This window comes from Danio rerio, chromosome 9 (genome assembly GCF_052040795.2).
Source record: "Danio rerio strain M-AB ecotype USA chromosome 9, GRCz13ab, whole genome shotgun sequence".
Lineage (NCBI taxonomy): Eukaryota > Metazoa > Chordata > Actinopteri > Cypriniformes > Danionidae > Danio > Danio rerio.
Genome location: NC_141029.1, coordinates 29,462,741 through 29,481,812, shown reverse-complemented (window position 1 = coordinate 29,481,812; position 19,072 = coordinate 29,462,741). Strand labels below are relative to the sequence as shown.

The window sequence follows — 19,072 nt, the reverse complement described above, 5'->3', positions numbered from 1 at the left end:
GGGTGACCTTCAGCTGAGATGAAGAAAGACTTGATGATGTTCAGCTTGAGTGGTCAGCGAGGTGCTAGAAAACCATGCTGAGATCTTCTCTGTGGCCTGGAGTTGTGGAGGAGGAAATGAGTAGAAAGTGGAGTGTTGTCTGCATGACAGCAGCAGCAGCATAAAGTGGCATGCAGTTCAGTGGCTTAATCAAGTGATCTAGTGCAATCATCATCATTGATGATATGTGATTATGTGGTTGAAAGGTACCAGGGTTCAAATGTCAAGTGATTTCTCTTTTCACTAAACTAAGTAGCAGGGCATAATCTGGATACTTTGGGACTTGAGTGATTTACTCTTAAGACAAAATCACATTCAGGTCAAAATCTTAAAATGGATTACTTGGAGATCTGCTTGAAAAAAGTAAAAACTTCTAAATCACATTAAAAATGTTTCTTAATTGTTAGAAATAATATCTTATTTGTAAATACTATTGTATATTAATTTAATTGTGACTAGTAAGTTATGCTTGTTATGTTTTTAAATTTTAAGCTTTATCATATTCACCTTATGAGTTCATTGAACTTATATTATGTTAAACTGACTTAAAACAACTTGCATAATGTATAAAATTAAGTTAAAATATGATTAACTTAGTTTAATAAGTAACAATGACCTAAAACATATGCCGTCAGAACTAATTGATCATGTATTTTTTATAGTGTACTAGTAACATATTTAGTTATATTTAATCATTGACTTTTTATTATCTCTTTAATTTTGACTAGTATGTCTCCCAAATGTGACTAGAAGTCATTCATTACTTATTTTAGATACTAGTACATATTACTAGATACTACTACGTCATTGTTAGATACTGGTATTTATTTCATATTTAAAAACTATTAAGTAGTTAAAATAGATTTGGTTTTGAGTAGAGCGTAATAGACGCTAATTTAAAACAGATATTAGTTCCTATTTTACAACCAGAATTGCATCAAAACATCAAAAAATTGCATCAGAATTGAGTTGTGTATTATCTTCTATAATCTTGCACACAATATAAATAATTGATTGATAGTTTTGCACTCAATTTGTTGGTTGTCTTTTGTTTAAACTACAGGTAGGCTTAACAAAAATGTGTTTTTGTTTATTATTTTAAGTACTGCAATCAAGCATGAACAAATCTTATGCAATATGGACAATTAATGCAGCAATATTACAGTTTTGTTCATTTTCATATTTCAATTCTGACAGCTATACTAGAATCAGAGGCTTTTTTGTGCTTCTTGATCATTTTTTTTCATTTTCTCCTTATTTGTAATTTCCACCAAATTATTATAGTGATAAAGATGATTTATGCACCAAATCATCAATAAAGAATGATTTCTGAAAGATTATGTAACACTGAAGTCTGGTTAAATTAATCTTTGTTCCATGTTATCATTTTGATTTTACTGTATTTTATTACATTATTCTTAATTTATTTTATAAAATAAATGCATCCCCGGTGAATAGGACTGTTAAAAACATTAAAAAGTCTTTCCAACCCCAAATATCTGAAAAATAACGTTGCCAAACCAAGAGAAATTTAGCCTATGTTGAAGAAGAGTCAGAAGCGTGTGTCTGCACAGTAAATCTCAGCAGTATTGTCAGATGTGAGCTGCTCTCAGGAGATTGGCAGGGTGCGCAGGCAGGCCGTAGGCTGTCACTATTGTATGACAATGAATGACTGAAGTTTCCTACAGTACTTTGTTGTTGATGCGGCGCACCATATTTTCTCTTTTTTCATGATTTCCCTGTTTTCTTCTCTCTGCAGACGGTGCGTCATGGATTCCCCTATCAGCCCACAGCTCTGGCATTTGACCCGGTACAGAAGATCCTTGCCATCGGCTCTCGTTCTGGAGGAATACGAATGTATCCTTTTCTCTCTTTTCCTCAGTGATCCAGTGCTGTTTCCTCCACAGCGTAATTTCAAGATTTCAGGGGGACTTTTGGGCATTGGGATGGCTACTGTCAGAGGTAAGGTATAATGCTGTCATGTTTCCTGACTTTAAAGACCTCCCTGTGGCATAGAGGGGTGTAAGACCGTTTGACTGAGTCCCAGAGGAATCTCCTCACAGTGTTGCCAATGCATTAATACTGAGAATGACTGACAGGAAAAAAGAGAGAGACAGACAGAGAGAGTGAGACACCATCTTCCAACATAGTTGGATAAATAATGGATAAACATGAGTATTGGGCACTAACAGAAACCCATATTAGCTTTAGCTTAGCAGTGTTTTTGTCTGAAATTTCTTTGGCAGCATTATTGAACAGTCTCGAGCTGAATCTGTGCCTGCAAAACTCCACAGAAAATTAATTATTGAATCAAATCAGTGTTCTTGCCTTACCAGAAAGCTCACTGATGTCTATATATATAGTGCTCAGCATAAATGAGTACACCTCTTAAACATCTTTCTTTTAGATTTAGTTTTTTCTAGAAGATGATTTACAATAATAAAGTATATTTAGTAAGTGGGTTTCCTCCCACCGTCCAAAAACACGCAACTTAAGTTAATTACCTAATTCAAATCAGCACCATATACGTGCTAGTAGATAAATATCTCTTAAGAGCAATCTTTATCTGTTCATTAGCTACTACAGCAGGGAAGTTCTCGAGATCTACCTGAGCTTGGTGTTGGGGGGGGGGATCCGGGGACAAGGATCTTACGTGCTCAGGGCTCTCTCCCGGGACAGCATGCCAAACAAGCTTTATAATCAATCATCAGCTAAGTGTGAACTCTTGAAACACAAATCAACAGAAACATAAAAGAATATCAAATTTTGTTTGTTTAAATGCATTATTTTTTTCTATTTCTAAAGATGTTAAGTGACCAAAACATTTTTATTTTATTGCATTTAGCTATTTAATAAAACATTAATAAACTGATTTGTATAAATGCACTAAAAATTAATGTTTATATTTGCTGAGAAATGCATATAAATATTCATTTTCAAAAGGGGGTGTGCTTATTTATGCTATGTAATAGATAGTTTGGTAATTTGTTTTAATTAGTGATAATAAACCTGTTTAACATATCTTTATTCCTTTTATTCATTATTTATTTCAATATATAAATCCATTCCAAACAATTCTCTAGGTTTTCCTTAAAAATCACCTTCCAATATATTTAAGGTCAGCTAATTTCACTTGGGTCTTATCAGGCAATATCAGAATGAATGCCAGTATAGATGTAATGAACATAAACTGACAGAAGTGAGACAGCTCAAAATTTGGATCATTTTGAAGAGAGAATCTGTGATTTGATTTTTGGCGTGTGTAATTTATTTCCTCAGCCGCATGAATAAATTAATCACGTTCCTTTAACCCGATGCCAGCACTTGTGCAGCTCAGATGTTTGGAGTGTTTTATGATTAGGAAACATCGGCTGAAAAAATGTTTTTTGGTTTGTCCTCAATAATCCTACTGTTTATTTGGTTAATCGTAAGAGGATTCCTTGCAGTTTTGAGAAAATAAATTGTGTGCAGAGAATCATGCAATGCAAGAAGTGGAGAGAAGAAATGCCTAGAAATCATGTGCCAGACAGATGAAGCGATAAAAGGAGGAAGGAGAAAAGAGAGATAGTGAGCCATTTTTGCATCACAGTGAATTAGCTTTGTGCTAATTATGGAGCTGTCATTACTGTAGATAACTATGGACTGTGTTACTTAACTGTAAAAGCATGACTCGACCTGTCTCTCTCCCAGTCTGTCTATCCTATTCAGAGCTCATTCTGAGTTTTTGCTCCACGGTTTTTTTTTCTGTCCATCATTGTATCACATGACATTAAAAGAAGCAGCTTTGACTCTGTTTGGAGTTATCTCTGTCTGCTGATTGTTTTCAGTGGTCTATTATAAAAGAAGAAGCAGTTTAACAAGTAACAGGATTGCAACTATACATTTTAGTACTTAGTTCTTTGGTTTAGCAGTTTCATCACAACTTTGCAATAATTTTGCCCTACTATTTGATCTTCAATGATATTTAGACTTCATTATTTATTTATTTTAGAGGAAACCAACGTGAACACAACTCGAACCTTCTTTCTTTGAGGCCACAGTACTAAGCCACTGTGCCGGCTTCATCAGTAATCTTTAATGTGAATCAGTTAATGGTAATCTTTTAAAACTCCAATGATTTGACAACACTGTTAACACTTTTAAAGAGGTTTTATGATGCTATTTTGCTTTTGTAGATGTACTAGGATGTGTTAACTTGCTTTAAACATCCCATGAAGTGTTTTTAAATTTGATTTGTATGCAAAGTTTGAAGTAATCTCAACTGAAAAATGAAGAAAGAATGGGAGAGTAGCTCCTTCTCTTCAAAAAAACCAATAACCTCCGGGACTCACAGGTCCAAAGATGTGCGCTATACTGTAGGTGAATTGGGTAAGCTAAATTGTCTGTAGTGTATGTGTGTGAATGAGTTGCAGCTGGAAGGGCATTCGTTGCGTAAAATATATGCTGGATGAGTTGGCGGTTCATTCTGCTGTGGCGACCCTGGATTTATAAAGGGACTAAGCTGAAAAGAAAACAAATTTCTGAATATTATAAGGCCTTTATTGACATGGCTATTCCTTAACACTGTGCCTAACTTTTGAATTTAAAACAACATCAACCATTACAACAACAACAACAACAACAACAACAAAAGAAACAACAACAAATAAATAAAATGTTATATGCCCCCAACATTTAAGGCCTGAAAACAGACAAAACGAAACAAAGCAAAATAAAATTAAATGAAACAATCACCATTTTCTATACCACTTCTAAACACCATATGCATGTGTTGGAAAAGACCTTACCCAGCAAGCATTTTTCAGGCATTTTTTTAGATGTCTAATATACATCTAAACTTAGTCGTTACTGAGGCTAAATTTGAGCTGTCGGTGAAAATCTAATAGTCTAAGTCTAGGAAAAGGCCAAAACTAGTCTAGAAATAGGCCAAAACTAGACTAGTCATCAAATAAATAGAAATAAATGACTAAACATATAAAGTCTGTCTAATCTGTCTATTTGACCTCTAGTCAAGTTTTTGGACTATTCTTAGATGTCTACTAGATTTTCACTGACAGTCCAAGCTTTGCCTTGTTAAAGCCAAGCTGTCTACGTTTAGTTGTCTATTAGATGTCTATTAAACACAACAATGTTATCCCCATTTTCACTTTCCAATGCTTATAAAGCAAATGCACAGATTATTATTTAATAAAACTCTCAGTTTGAGGCAGAGTCAGATTCTGACATCGCTTATCAGAACAATGATCTAGATGTATTATATGCTGTGAATGTTAGTCAGAGTGCTTTGTTTGATTAAATCTCTTTTATGGGAGACTTTTTGAAGAAAACATTTCCAAACAGCACACTGGGTTTTTAAATATACTTCATTATTGCTGTTATGGCTAAATTTACTTACAGAGTTTGAAATGAACAACAATAATAAATAGAATTCCCACTTCTTGGCGCAATGTGTTTATTTCAGATTAAGGTTGCCATTTTGCTCACCTTCCTTGCTTGTTTCTGGCTCTTTCTTTCTGACTTTGGGCGGAATGGTATATTTAGTTCTTGTACAGAGCTCTGTATTGATTGAGCGCGTCCAAAGTTAAACATTCACACTGCACTATTGATTATCAAGCTCTCTGTGCACTCACTGCATACACTGTCTGCAAATCATTTTTATAGGGGAATACTCTACAAGTGCGTTGATGAGTTTGAATTTGTGCTCATTTCATAAAGATTTGTAAAAAGAGGTAAACGGCATCTCTTTTTTAGAGCTTATGAAAGAAAGACAGCCCTCGGGTGTAAAACATACGCTTGCATCTGTATGTACAGTGTATAAGAATAGGCACCATGCTGATGTAAGCAAGAGGCACATCATATTAAGTGGTTTTGTTGATGTCATCTCTGTGTGTGTGTGTGTGTGTGTGTGTGTGTGTGTTGTGATGCAGATCTTGGCAGGCTGGCAGTATGCAGGACTCAGATTGGTGTGGCATTCACTTCACTGCAGTCTTCCTACTGCACAAGCTGTGTGAAGGAAGACAAACAATCATTCTCATGCTAATCCAATGAGGTTATTCTGTAGTTGTGAAGAGAAGGTGGTATTATAGAATCAAACACACTTGAAATATCTTGAGTTTAAGCATAATAAATGAAAATATTTTTCGCAAATGACTTTATACCAGTGGTGTAGGTTGTTCTTGAATGCTGTTGAGATCCATAAATTGTAATTAAATGGAAATGTTTAAAAGGATTGTTCACCCAAAACTGAAAATTGGCTCATCGTTATCTCTCCCTCATGTAGTTTAGTTCTTTATGAGTTTCTTTCTTCTGTTAAACACAAAAGAAGATATTTTGAAGAATGCTGACTCCTATTGACTTTTATAGTGTTTGATGCTGTAATGGCCTGGTATTATTATTATTTGTTACCTCGACAACTGCATATGCTTCTGTGTGTTCTGTGTGTATGGATGGAAGATGTGCCACAGTTCATCAGATCACAGGAGCACTTACCAACTAGCACATAAAGTAGATCTTTTTTGTTTGTAGTACAGATATCTAAATAACATTTCATCCAGTATTGTGAAATAAGTTCGATATTTGAGTGACTGATTATTGATCGAAGCAAGTAATTGATTTCATTGCACTTGTACACTATTAATCTTTCAACTAACACCACTAAAAGTTCATTATCTGCATGGCTCATGAGTTTTCGAGAAAGCCGGTCAATTCTAATTCACTGGCATTGCATACTAATTTGTGGAGAGTTGCACGATGAAGGGTAATACACTGAAAAAAATGTTTAATTGGATTTACCAGATGTTTTTAGGGAAACTGGTTGCAAACAATTTATGGGCTGAATTTAAAGAAACAAATTAGGTTGAACATTACTAAATTTAATAAGTTTGTTTAAATTCAGCCCATATAAACTGTTTAAAAGCAGTTAAATAAAAATAAATAAATAAATAAGTAATTCAAATGAATATTAAAATGAAACATTATGCAAATTATGTCCAGAGTAAAATTATGGACTTAAAGCCTATGCGATGGCATCATTGTGAGGTTTTATGTTATCTTAACCCTCTTAAAATCTGCTTACACCTTTTCTCCATTGGGGTCAATTTGACCTCAGCAATTTAAAAGCTCCAAAATATAAATATTTTTTTAGCCAAAAAGTTAGTGTCAGGTAATTTATGTCTTTGTTGACTCCTTAACACCCCCCCCCCCCCCCCCCCACACACACCCTTTATGCCTGCTATACACAGATTACCTATTGCATTACTAGACACATTTACAAATCAGCATGGAAACTCACTGTTTAACCTAAAATTGAAAAAGTATATAAATATTTTTGTTGCTTTATTAGTTTTGTACTTTTATTGGTATATATTTTTGTTAGCTATAACATGAAAATAGTAACAATTTCTTTTAGCAAACAGCAAAGTGACAAAATGTGTACAGGGCATTAACAAATAATATCATGTTAATTTTATGTTTACCAAGTTTTCCCTACTAAATTAGGAAAAGTCATTCAATATGAAGCAAAAAAGTCAACGTTGTGTACATGATGTCAAATTGACCCTAAGGATAATAGGAGGGTTAAATCAGTTTTTAAATGTTTAAATGATCATTAATTAATCATGTTCCAATGCTGTTTTTGGATCTCATCAGTAGGCGTCAGTCCTCTCAGTCACTGCAACTGCTAATGGTTACTGTCTTGTTCCAAAGTATAAGACCTCTTTTGGTCAATTTGTTTTCTCTGTTAGGAAAACCAAATTCTGGAATGATTTACCTGTTAGGCTAAAATTAGAAAGTAATATAAATGTTTTTAGTAGTGTACTTCAAAAGTGGTCAAAAACAAAACAGCAGTGTACATAAATAGTCTACTATTAGTTTGGTTATCATGCCACCTTTGCTTTTGCCCTATAGCAATTTTATGTAAATAATTATAATGTTCATGTATTTATAGTGTGTTTTATTGTTTATAATAGTGTATATGGATCTATTTTATTTTTTTTTTAGGTCAAGCCTCCTGTAGACAGGTGTTGAGAGTTAGCAAGTCTGCTAAAACACTTAAACAAATGCATTTGGTTGTCCCGTGTAATTGTGATGTTCATATCAAAATAATAATAATAATAATAATAATAATAATAATAATAATAATAATTTTCTCTGTAGTTCTTTCCTTTCAAAACATTGTCTTTTTAAATGTGCACCTTTAGGCTTTATTTGTGTCCACCATCTTTTTGGCTTGCACTGTGATACTAGTACATTGTGGACTGAAGATTATTGGATCAGGAGGTGAGGAAGGGATTACTGTCCAATAGGAGCGTGCTAAAGAATATGTGTGTGTGTTCAAAAATGTAATCCAGTTCAGTGTGCATTCCTCTTTTAAGTTTGTAGGTGTGTGAGAGTGTGTGAGCTCGTACAGTACATGAGAACAGGTAATAGAATTCTCCTCTGTGATAAGCTGTCGATTCTCATGAAAGTGGACTAGCGGAAATACAGAGAGAGGGGGGATTTTGGTGAGATGGCAAAGCAGAAATGGGTGGAGTCATGCTACCTTCTGCATCATTTTTGAACCCCCTTTTTCTGTTTCATTTTTATTGGAGGGGGAGAGAAAGAGAGAGAGAGAGAGAGAGAGAGAGAGAGAGAGAGAGAGAGAGAGTAAAAGAGCAGGAACTGTTTTCATTATCAGGCAGGGCACGTTTAGAGTTCACCGCAGCCTCTGTCTAGTTAATGTCGGAATGATGGGCGAAACACACACACGCTCACACACACTCGCGCGCTCATCCAAACACATCTAACACAGCCTCACAGAAACATGCACCAACACCAAGGCAGTGACAGATGTCTTGTGCGTGTGGTCAGAGTGACAGTGAATAATGCTGAGATCTTAGCGCTGACGATGATAGTTAGCACGCGGCTGCTATCTTTCCTGCTGACAATATGTCACCCTTCTTTACAGGCTCTCTTTATATTTATAACATCTTTGCACCAGTTTTCTCTTGCTGTGTGTGTGCCGTCAAACTCCTGTCTTCAATGTTATGCTTGACCACATATCAGAAGTAGGCTTGGGATGATAACCGGTTTCAAGGTTTACCGTGATTTGGAAAAATCAAGGTTTTCAAACCACAAAGATATTCTGTTAAACCGTTCCTACGATATATGTAAAAAAATGTTTGTTTGTATTTTATGCAAACTAAGTTAGTTTATTTGGGGAAAATAATCTCCAGAGGATTGTTTTTGAATCTCATGAAAACAGAAAATCCCAGTGATGGGATTGCGGCTGGAAGAGCGTCCGCTGTATAAAACTTATGCTGGATAAGTTGGCGGTTCATTCTGCTGTGGCGACCCCTGATTAATAAAGAGACTAAGCCAAAAAAAAAAAAAAAGAATAAATAAATGCATGTGGAAAAAGCTTGTTTTTCCACATTGAACTCTATTTGTTATGGAAAAATCTATTTTTTCATAATGAAAAAAACATGTTTTTTACAACACAATCTCACGGCAATTCGTAACTTTTTGATTTAGTGTCTACTTTGTATGAATTCGTACAATCTAATTTGTACAATTTAGTATTTGCTCATACTAATTTGCTCATCACCCAATTGTTATACAGTTGGGGTTAGGTGTGGGGTTGGGTGCCACGCCTCCTTTTTAAAATCGTACATTTTCGTACGAATTAGCCACTAAACTGACAAAACGTAAAATACTTACGTTTCCTCGTGAGATCAGGCTGTTTTTTTACTAAGACATTAAAAATATATATTTCAGAGCAGCAATCACAATACCGTGAAACTGTGATATATTTGTCCGAGGTAATCATACCATCAGAATCTTACACTGGCCCATGCCTAATCAGAAGTAGTTGCGTGTACTTTTTTTTCATTGCCATGCATAGATGACAGACCTCTTTGTGGCATTGCCGAAAGAATGCCACTCTATTTACATATCACGTCTTTTCAAGTTCATTATTTTCAATAGAGGCTTGCACACGTATATTGGGAGTGACGTGCTTGCATATCTCAGGCGCATCTAGTTGAAAACATCATAATAGTGCATCACAAGAACTAACCAATCAGCTTCATACTTTGAATGGAATATGCCCAAATCTGTAAAGTAATTACCACAGTCAAACACAGGACACCCAAACACCCAGTGCTTTTTAATATTCTCCATAAATAAAATTTGTATCGGAGCTGAAGCAATGTTTTGTTAGTTTGTCATTCTCTGAGAAAACGGAAAACGACAAAGGAGCACAAGTGCAAAGAGCGTTGAAAATTCTAAGGAAGTGATGCACCTCGTGCTTTCCACATGCTTTTAGACGCAATATGTGACTGACAGGTCTTACAAATGTACTGGTTCTACGATACATCAGCCTTTCTGTTTGCAAAGCAATCCCACACCACAGATGTTGGGTTTTGGGGTATCAAGTCTTCCTGTGCTGAACTCCTCATCCCTGTTTATGCAGGCTATTTGTCATTAAGCTCAGTCTCCTTTTCTCGCGCTCTGTTTAGGCTTGCTGTGATTGATTCAAATAACATACTGCAGGATAATTATTGGAACTGTAAGGCAATTTAGAAATTGTGCATGTTCAAATAGTGATTTTGATACTATTTCAGTTAATCGCACAACCCGTACAGTTGTTCTTTTATTTGCATGTACAATTAATGTATTAATTAATTGATTTTTCACTGCAAGCAAAAATTTCTTATTCCTCATTTCTAGTAGTGATGCACCAATAACTCTTAAGATTTGGAGGCCGATAACCAATTCATTAGCCGATAAATATAAATATATTAAAATGTTATATTCTTTTTACAGTGAACAACTGATTTTATTTTAAAAACTTCATAAAAGTTTGAACTGATCTTTTGAACTGAATGGCCTACCCGGTTTCAAAATTGCAAGGTGATTATGTACTGTAGACCTATGTTGACGATTTCACATAAAGCAGCATGCCAAAAATAAATTATTTCTTTTTTTTTTTTTGCATTGCAAATTAACATGCAACTTGACTGTTGCATAAAAATAATATGTTAAATAACAAAATGGGATTTAATTAACAAACAAGTAAACACAAATCATATTAGATTACAAACAACCCAATGAGTTGTTTAGCATGTGTGCATCCCTGTTGTTTACACATTTAATAGCTTTCTTGAGGCTATTTAAACCAAAATACAAAATTACACTGAATGGAACATATCTACAATGATGAGGAATATGGTTACTTACTGAGTTATTAACGCAATACCATACAAATAAAGGACGGACTTTGAAGGAATAAACAATGGAAAGTTCTGTTATAATGCAGCCGAACTGGAAACTATGCTGTCGGACAAGTTTTAGCAAGTTCGACCCACGCATGCCCCATGCAGGCAAGCGGTTCTGTACAATTACAAAATCTTTTGGCTTAAAAATTTCCACCAAATTTTGATATTAGACCAATAACGATAACATTAAAAATAGCATTTATCGGCCACTATCGATATGGCTATCGAAATATTGTGCATCCCTAGTTTCTAGTCAAAATATCTAAAAATTCTTAAATGAAGAAGCATAAAACAAGCTAAATAATCTGTACATGGTGTAAGGAAACAAAACTTATTTTGTAGAGAATTTACTATTATTTTGCTTACCTCATTGGCAGAATATTTTGCTCATTTTAGGGAAAAACTCACCTAATTTTGACATTATTTTTGAAAACAAGACAATATTTTGTCTTGTCATGAAAATGCTTTTTGGTTCCAGAATGTTTAGATATTTTAACTAGAACAAGATAAAAACTTTAAGTAAAAAACTCATTTTTGCAGTTTAGGTGCATTTCTCTGCATTTTTTTTATCAGTAGAAAGAAATATATAGCCATTGATAATAATATTGCTTTTTAAATATATTTTTAATCAAGTAAATTTACAGTAGATGAGGATAAGACACTTCGTTGAATGGTTGTGTATTTCAGATTTATACATACTCTTGGACATCAGAACAAAATGTGGCTGGGCGATATACAGTTTCTTAGTTTGTGATTCTAGGTCAGGACAGGCTGAAATGTAGGTTAGACTTCACGCTTATGCATCTCTACCATGCAGTACAGTGTCCCTGTGCCAAATGGGGCACTAAATGTGCACTTGCAGTCTTACAGTCTTGTGATGACTTGTGTTAGTGACGTCTATGAGACCTCAGGCTTCTGATTCCCCTTTATAGCCACTGTCTCCACGCTGTAAATTTGCTGAGCCTGCACTGATGCAGACTACTACAAGGCATTCTATTGCAAGCTTACTCCACAAAAATGTGAACCCAAGTGCAGTATTTGAGACATGGCGATGTCACTCGTCATGAAGACCCAGATTACATATATAGATTGAAATATAGAATGAGAGATTCAACCCAGCAAGTTTCTCATTAGCAGAATCAGTTTGTTATTATACATGCAGACACTAAATGGCAAAAAAGACAACACAATTATTGTTAGTGCCAACTTGTGGAAAAACATAGTTACTTCTTAGTCTACAAAAATAATATTATATGCAAATTTTTGAAAATGTTTTACTATTTACTTTACATTAAAGTAGAATTTCTGAAGGAGATGTACAGTAAGTGCAGCATTATGAAATAAGTATTGGGTACAATCAGTAAAGTTTAGATTTTAGGCTTTGATTCTGCAAATAATACACATTTGCTTTCAGTCACCTGAATTGAAATGATAACCCATAAACAAGAAAAACTGAGAATTACATTGCTAAACAAGGAAGAGAACACAATCACAATTTAGTTTGCAAATAGTTTAATGATCATCAGTTTTCATCCTGTTAGCAAATCCTTGAGTTGTGGACGTGAGCCATATGCCCACGATTACACACATTCAGACTGTAGTGAGAGACCCATGCAGAGAGCTTAATTGCATCTGATTTAAACTGATTTATAGTGAATGCTGCTAATTAAATTAATGAACATTTTATGGCTGCAACAAGATACATAACACACACACACACACACACACACGCACACACACCTTTACAAATTTGTGTTTTTGTTTTTCTGTCATGGCAAATACACTTTGACTTCTGATGTTTTTTACACAGTGTTTTTTTTAGTTAATTATATTTTCTCCTCTGCATTCTTACATTTATTTTTAACATAAATTAGTACAGCTTGTTTATTAAATCAAATTATGCACCACACAGTGAAGGAAATTTCAGTTTTTACCATCACTCTTAAAACTTTTAGTTTAGCAAAACCTTATTTTTGGATATTTTTCTTTTAATTATGAATATAGGGAAATTATTTAATTTTAGTTTAGTTTAATTTAGTTTAGTTTAGTTTAATTTAGTTTAGTTTAGTTTAGTTTAGTTTAGTTTAGTTTAGTTTAGTTTAGTTTAGTTTAGTTTAGTTTAGTCATTAATTTTCTTTTCGGCTTAGTCCCTTTATTAATACGGTGTCGCCACAGCTGAATGAAATGTCAACTTATCCTAAACACTCTCATTCACACACAAACACTACGGGTAATTTAGCCTACCCAATTCACCTATACCACATGTCTTTGGGCTGTGGGGGAAACCGGAGCACACGAAGGGAGGAAACCCTTGGAAACACAGGGAGGACATGCAAACTCCACACAGAAATGCCCACTGACCCAGCCGAGGCTCGAACCAGCGACCTTCTTGCTGTGAGGCAATCGTGCTAACTACTGCGCCACCATGACGCCCTAGTTTTATTTTATTTTATGTTATTTTATTTTATTTTAGATTTAAAGGGCTGCACTGAAACATTTATTCATTTTTAATGACCCTGAATATTAGTTTTTATTGGATTAACTGACCTGTAAGGACACAGGCAATGCCCAGTTTTGGTTAGAAATGTTATAAAACTCACTATAATGTGTGATATGTTAAAAAAGTGGTCATAAACGAATATTTTCTTAATTCATATAAGTGGCGGCTTGGCATGGAAACATTATTTCATGTCATGACTGTGGTCAGGCAGAATCTGTGGACATTTTTTTGTTATTTCTGCTCAGAAATTTTTAAAATCTGTGGAATTACGCGAAAGGATTTTAGGAGTCATAACTAAAAAACATAATATATAAAATAAACAACAATGCATTTTTTACTTTTATTTAATGTTCAAAATGCATATCTACTAAAAGATGGAAAATATTACTTTAAAAACTGTATTGTAAATAAATCATATGAACATTTTCATATTACTATTATTATAGCACAATAATATTAGTGAAATGAATTAAAAAACTGAATGAATAAAAATGTACACACATTTACACAAGTAAACATAAACTCAATGATGGGCTAAAAATCTGTGGAAATCTGTGGATTTCTGTGTGTGCAGATTTCGTGTAAGCCTAGTGAAGACTTAACAATTGTATACTGCACCAATGTTTAAATGAATTTGTTTTTTGTCATGGCATATGAACTCTCCATTGACTTCTGTTGTTTCTACACTATTTTACATTATCATTTTTGGTTAATAACATTTTCCCTTTTGCATTTTAACATTTTTATTAAACCATTATTTAGTACAGTTTGTTTGTTAAATCATTTCCCTGAGGACTGTTGACTGCACCACACAGTGAAGGGGTTTTCAGTTTCTACCGTCCATCTGGGAACATCTGGTTAAGCGAAACCTAATTTATTTATTAATTTGTTTGGGGATATTTTTCTTCTAGTTATAAATATAACGAAAGGCTGTAGAGATATTCAAAGCAGCGGAGTAGAAAGGTCAGTCATGTGCGATTAACATGTGTGTAAGGCCTTTCATTCTTTACTTAATTAAGATAATATTTGGATTATGTTTGTGTGTCCTTGAGGCTGCTGTCCTTTCAGGCTTCAGTTAACCAGCATACAAATTGCTTTGGTGTATTATGTGATGTGTTTGTAATGTGTTAAAGTGTGTGTGTGGATGGTATGTTGATTTTTGATGTGCGTGTAATGCATGTAAACTGCCCCCTTGACCTGATCTCGCTTTGATGGAGTGGTCAAGTTTTGTCGGCTGTTGATTGGCTGATTGTTAGACGGATTGAGGGAGTCTGGGGGTGGGCTGGCGTCGAGGCAAGGATGGAAAAGAGAGATAAATGGCGTTATTCGGTCATTGTGCTGAAATGATTGCAATTAGAGCGACTGAAAGAAAGGCCTATGGGCTTGATGAGTGTGGAGGTGGAGAGGTTGAAGAGCAGATCAAAAGATTGATGGAGGGAAAGAAATGACTGACTGACTGGCATGTGAATGTATGCACACACACATACACGCGCACACCCAGCTCTCAAGTGTATTCACAGTGAGGCGAACATTCCTGCGCTTCTACAAATAGAATAAAAGCTTCTTCAGTGGCTCATTGGAGAAAAGCGCAGAGCGTACTTACATATTCATCTAAACATCGCTCTCAGCAGCTCAGACAGCATTGGGACTTTCATTAACTTGATTTTGATGTGAAGGTGTTTTTAAATCCTTTTTAGTACTAAGTGAGGAATGGAAACGATCCTTACTGTGAGTACATTGGGGCCTTATATCATGTTCAATTTCTTGTTTCTTGTATGTGTGCAAAATTGCAAGCATAGGTTGTTGACTGCAGTTTATTTAAGGACTAATAGGTTTTTTTATTTTTATTTTATTTTATTTTATTTTATTTTATTTTATTTTATTTTATTTTATTTTATTTTATTTTATTTTATTTCTGCTTAGTCCTTTTATTCATCAGGTCACCACAACGAAATGAACCACCAACTTATCCAGTATGTGTTTTATATAGTGGATGCCCTTCCAGCTGCAACCCAGTACTGGGAAACATCCATACACCTTACACATACTTAGTTTATTTAATTCACCCTTATCACGTGTCTTTAGACTGTGGGGGAAAATTCAAACTGACCCAGCTAGGACTCGAACCAGCAACCTTAACCTAACCACTGAGCCACTGTGTCGCCCTTTATTTTATTTTATTTTACTTTATTGTATTTTATTTTATTTTATTTTATTTTATTTTATTTTATTTTATTTGTGTGACTGTGCCGCCCACTTATTCATTCATTCATTCATTCATTCATTTATTTATTTATTTATTTATTTATTTATTTATTTATTTATTTATTAAATTAAATTAAATTAAATTAAATTAAATTAAATTAAATTAAATTAAATTAAATTAAATTAAATTAAATTAAATCAAATTTTAATCTTCATTCATTCATTCATTCATTCATTCATTCATTCATTTTCCTTCAGCTTAGTTCTTTTATTTATCAGGGGTTGCTACAGAGGAATGAACCACCAACTTATCCAGCATATTTTTTATTCAGCAGATGCCCTTACAGCTGCAACCCAGTACTGGATAATGTATTCTTTATTAATTGAATAAAAATAAATATTCCTTTTTAATTTATTTAAAAATAATCTTTAATTTTTTTTCATTTTAATATATTTTTTATTTATTTAATGTTATTTTTATGTATTTAATTATTATTATTATTACTATTTACATTTTATCATTTTATTTAATTGTATTATCTTTTACATTTTATTTTAAATATTTTTAGATTTAAATGACTGAACTGAAATATTTATTCATCCCTAATTACCATAAATACTACTTTTATTGAAATAGCTGACATATAATGACACTCCTAGTTTTAGTTAGTATTACAGTTTATAAATTAAGCAGTGCTGGCTGGGACATATTGACACAGTATATTTTATAACAGTTGGCAACTAATACATTCAGGGTTTCCACGCTTCTTGAAAGTACTTCATTTTATGATATATAAATTCAAGGCCAGGAAGGAACTTAAAAACAAACATAGGTCCCTGAAAATGCTTGAATTTAAATTTAATGGTGTTATTTTAACAACTGTACCGTGCAGATTTTAAAGCCTGAACAAAAAAAAATTTTCCTAATTTGAAAATCTTAAATTTCAATCCTATAATGAACTATGGGTTTCATCCGTGTGCTCCGGTTTTCCCCACAGTCCAAAGACATGCTCTAAGTGAATTGGGTAAGCTAAATTGTTCATGGTGCATGAATGTGAATGTGAGTGTATGGGTGTTTTTCAGTGATGGGTTGCAGCTGGAAAGGCATCCCATGTATAAAACATGCGCTGGTTAAGTTGGCTGTTCATTTCCTCTGTGGTGACCCGACAATAATAAAGGGATTAAGCCGAAAAAAAGATTAATGAATAAATGAACATAAACTGTGTCAAAGTCAATATCAATCTCAATTTTACTTATATATCACTATTTAACAAAACCAGAGGTTAACCAATGTGCTGCACAGTACAAATCAAAACAGAAAAAAACAAATATAAATATAAAAGTTATAAAATTATAGTTAAAGCAGACAATTTTTACTGATAAAATGCCAAATCAAAAAGGTAAGTTTTCAACCTAGATTTAAAAACAGACAGGGATGAAACCGATCTAATGAAGAGGGACAGAGCATTCCACAACCTAGGACCAGCTACTTACTATGGCAAGGAATGCATTTTATCAATACTTTAGAAAATGCGTTGAAATATTGCCAGTATAAAATTAAATTGTATTAAACTGTATTAAAGTTCCTGACATTTTAATGTTAATATTAAATGTAAGTGAAATATAAACTCAGGAAGGACTTTCATGGCACTACATATGCTGGGGGTGTGAATTATAAAGGTGCTCAATTTAAAATATTAGTGATTTTAAAAGTCCTTGAAAGTCTTTGAATTTGGTGTCCATGAAAGACTGGTAACCTTTTACATTACACACATATTACATACATACGTATATATAAAAGCAGGACTATACTTTACTATAAACTGAATATTTTATCTTGACAGCAGATAAAAAGTTCCTTATTTTTCCCGTTTAAAAGGCTTTTTTTTTTTTTTAGAAAATCATGTCTTTTCAAAAGCCTTTAAAATTGTATTAATCTTTTAAGTAAAATTTCAAGGTCATTCTTCTCTCTAAAAATACAGCACCAGCAATAAAAATAACAAATACAGCTCGTCTTGGTCAATACCTAGTTCTTGCAGTGACTGTCTCTTTGGAGATTATAATGCTCCTGAAGTAGCATTATTTGTTTACTGGTCAATTGTGCAACCCGTTATATTGCTTTCTGGCTACCCTGAAGCACATATCTCTTTCACTGAGGAGAATAAAAGGCTAAATAAAGCTTAAAAAAGGTCATTCTAAGGTGTTTTAAGACTGTAAACCCCTGTTTGATTATAAGGGTGACCTTCATATAAACAGTGCAATAGAGTCTAGAGCACTATTGTGGAGCCTTCATAGTAAATGATGGGGGTTGAACTGTCCCTTTAAGCAGACGCTAAACATTCTGTCCACACAGATTTGGCCCCATGAGAGTCAGAAACACAGAATCAGGATCAGATCTCACACAGACACACGTGGGCCAGAGCTCAATCGATATCCTCAGGAGTCGGGCATCCCTGATTGCCTTCCAGGAGCTCCAGATCAACAGAAGGATGAACAGAGCAGGAGAAAGAGAAGACATGTGTGCAGAATGATACTGGGAAATACAAGAGTACTGTGTGTTCTTCTTTAGCCTTCTCATAAATTTGTTTTGCTAATTTATTTGGGTATGTCTGCCATATAACCTGCCATATTTTCTCTGTTATTGACATATTTAGTTTTGCCTTTGCATTATTTTAGGTTCTTTTCAGTCAGTCACTATGAGTTATGTCCAGTAATCATTAAAGCAAATCCCTTTTTCTGTAATCCTATTTACCATGTCAGTTCCTTGGGAAACGAGGGCTGTATTCGTAACCGAGACATTATTCAAATTAAAGTTATCTTTTTGTTTAATTCTTTAACTGCAAAAATGACTTGATTTTCTCTGTAGTGTTTTGTAGTTTTCCGGCACTACCAGTCTAACCATTGCTTAGACACATTCAGGGTATATTTTTGATACAAACGTGTATAAAAAACTGATTGCTTTTCCTTTGAATTGTTGAAAAGATTGCTGAAATTTAAAATATGTTTTCAGTCAAACAGTCAAAACTATTCCTGTTAACACAAATCTATGAAAATGACAAAAAAAGCTGTATCA

The 19,072-nt window shown here is 33.9% G+C and overlaps 1 protein-coding gene and 1 long non-coding RNA gene across 20 annotated transcripts in view; both read left to right on the top strand.

Annotated features, from left to right (window-relative positions):
• The window catches only part of stxbp5l (syntaxin binding protein 5L), a 231,424-nt gene that overhangs the window by 32,753 nt on the left and 179,599 nt on the right, over nt 1-19,072 (top strand). For 18 of the 19 annotated variants that reach the window (XM_087266926.1, XM_087266923.1, XM_087266929.1 and 15 more), the window contains exon 2: nt 1,799-1,896. In XM_087266926.1, coding sequence (XP_087123052.1) covers nt 1,799-1,896 — 98 coding nt within the window. 19 annotated transcript variants of the gene reach the window in all.
• On the top strand, nt 9,518-17,310 carry LOC147842395 (uncharacterized). Its single transcript, XR_015499615.1, has 3 exons — nt 9,518-13,321; nt 13,378-13,558; nt 16,998-17,310. It is a non-coding gene; the product is annotated as an uncharacterized LOC147842395 (long non-coding RNA).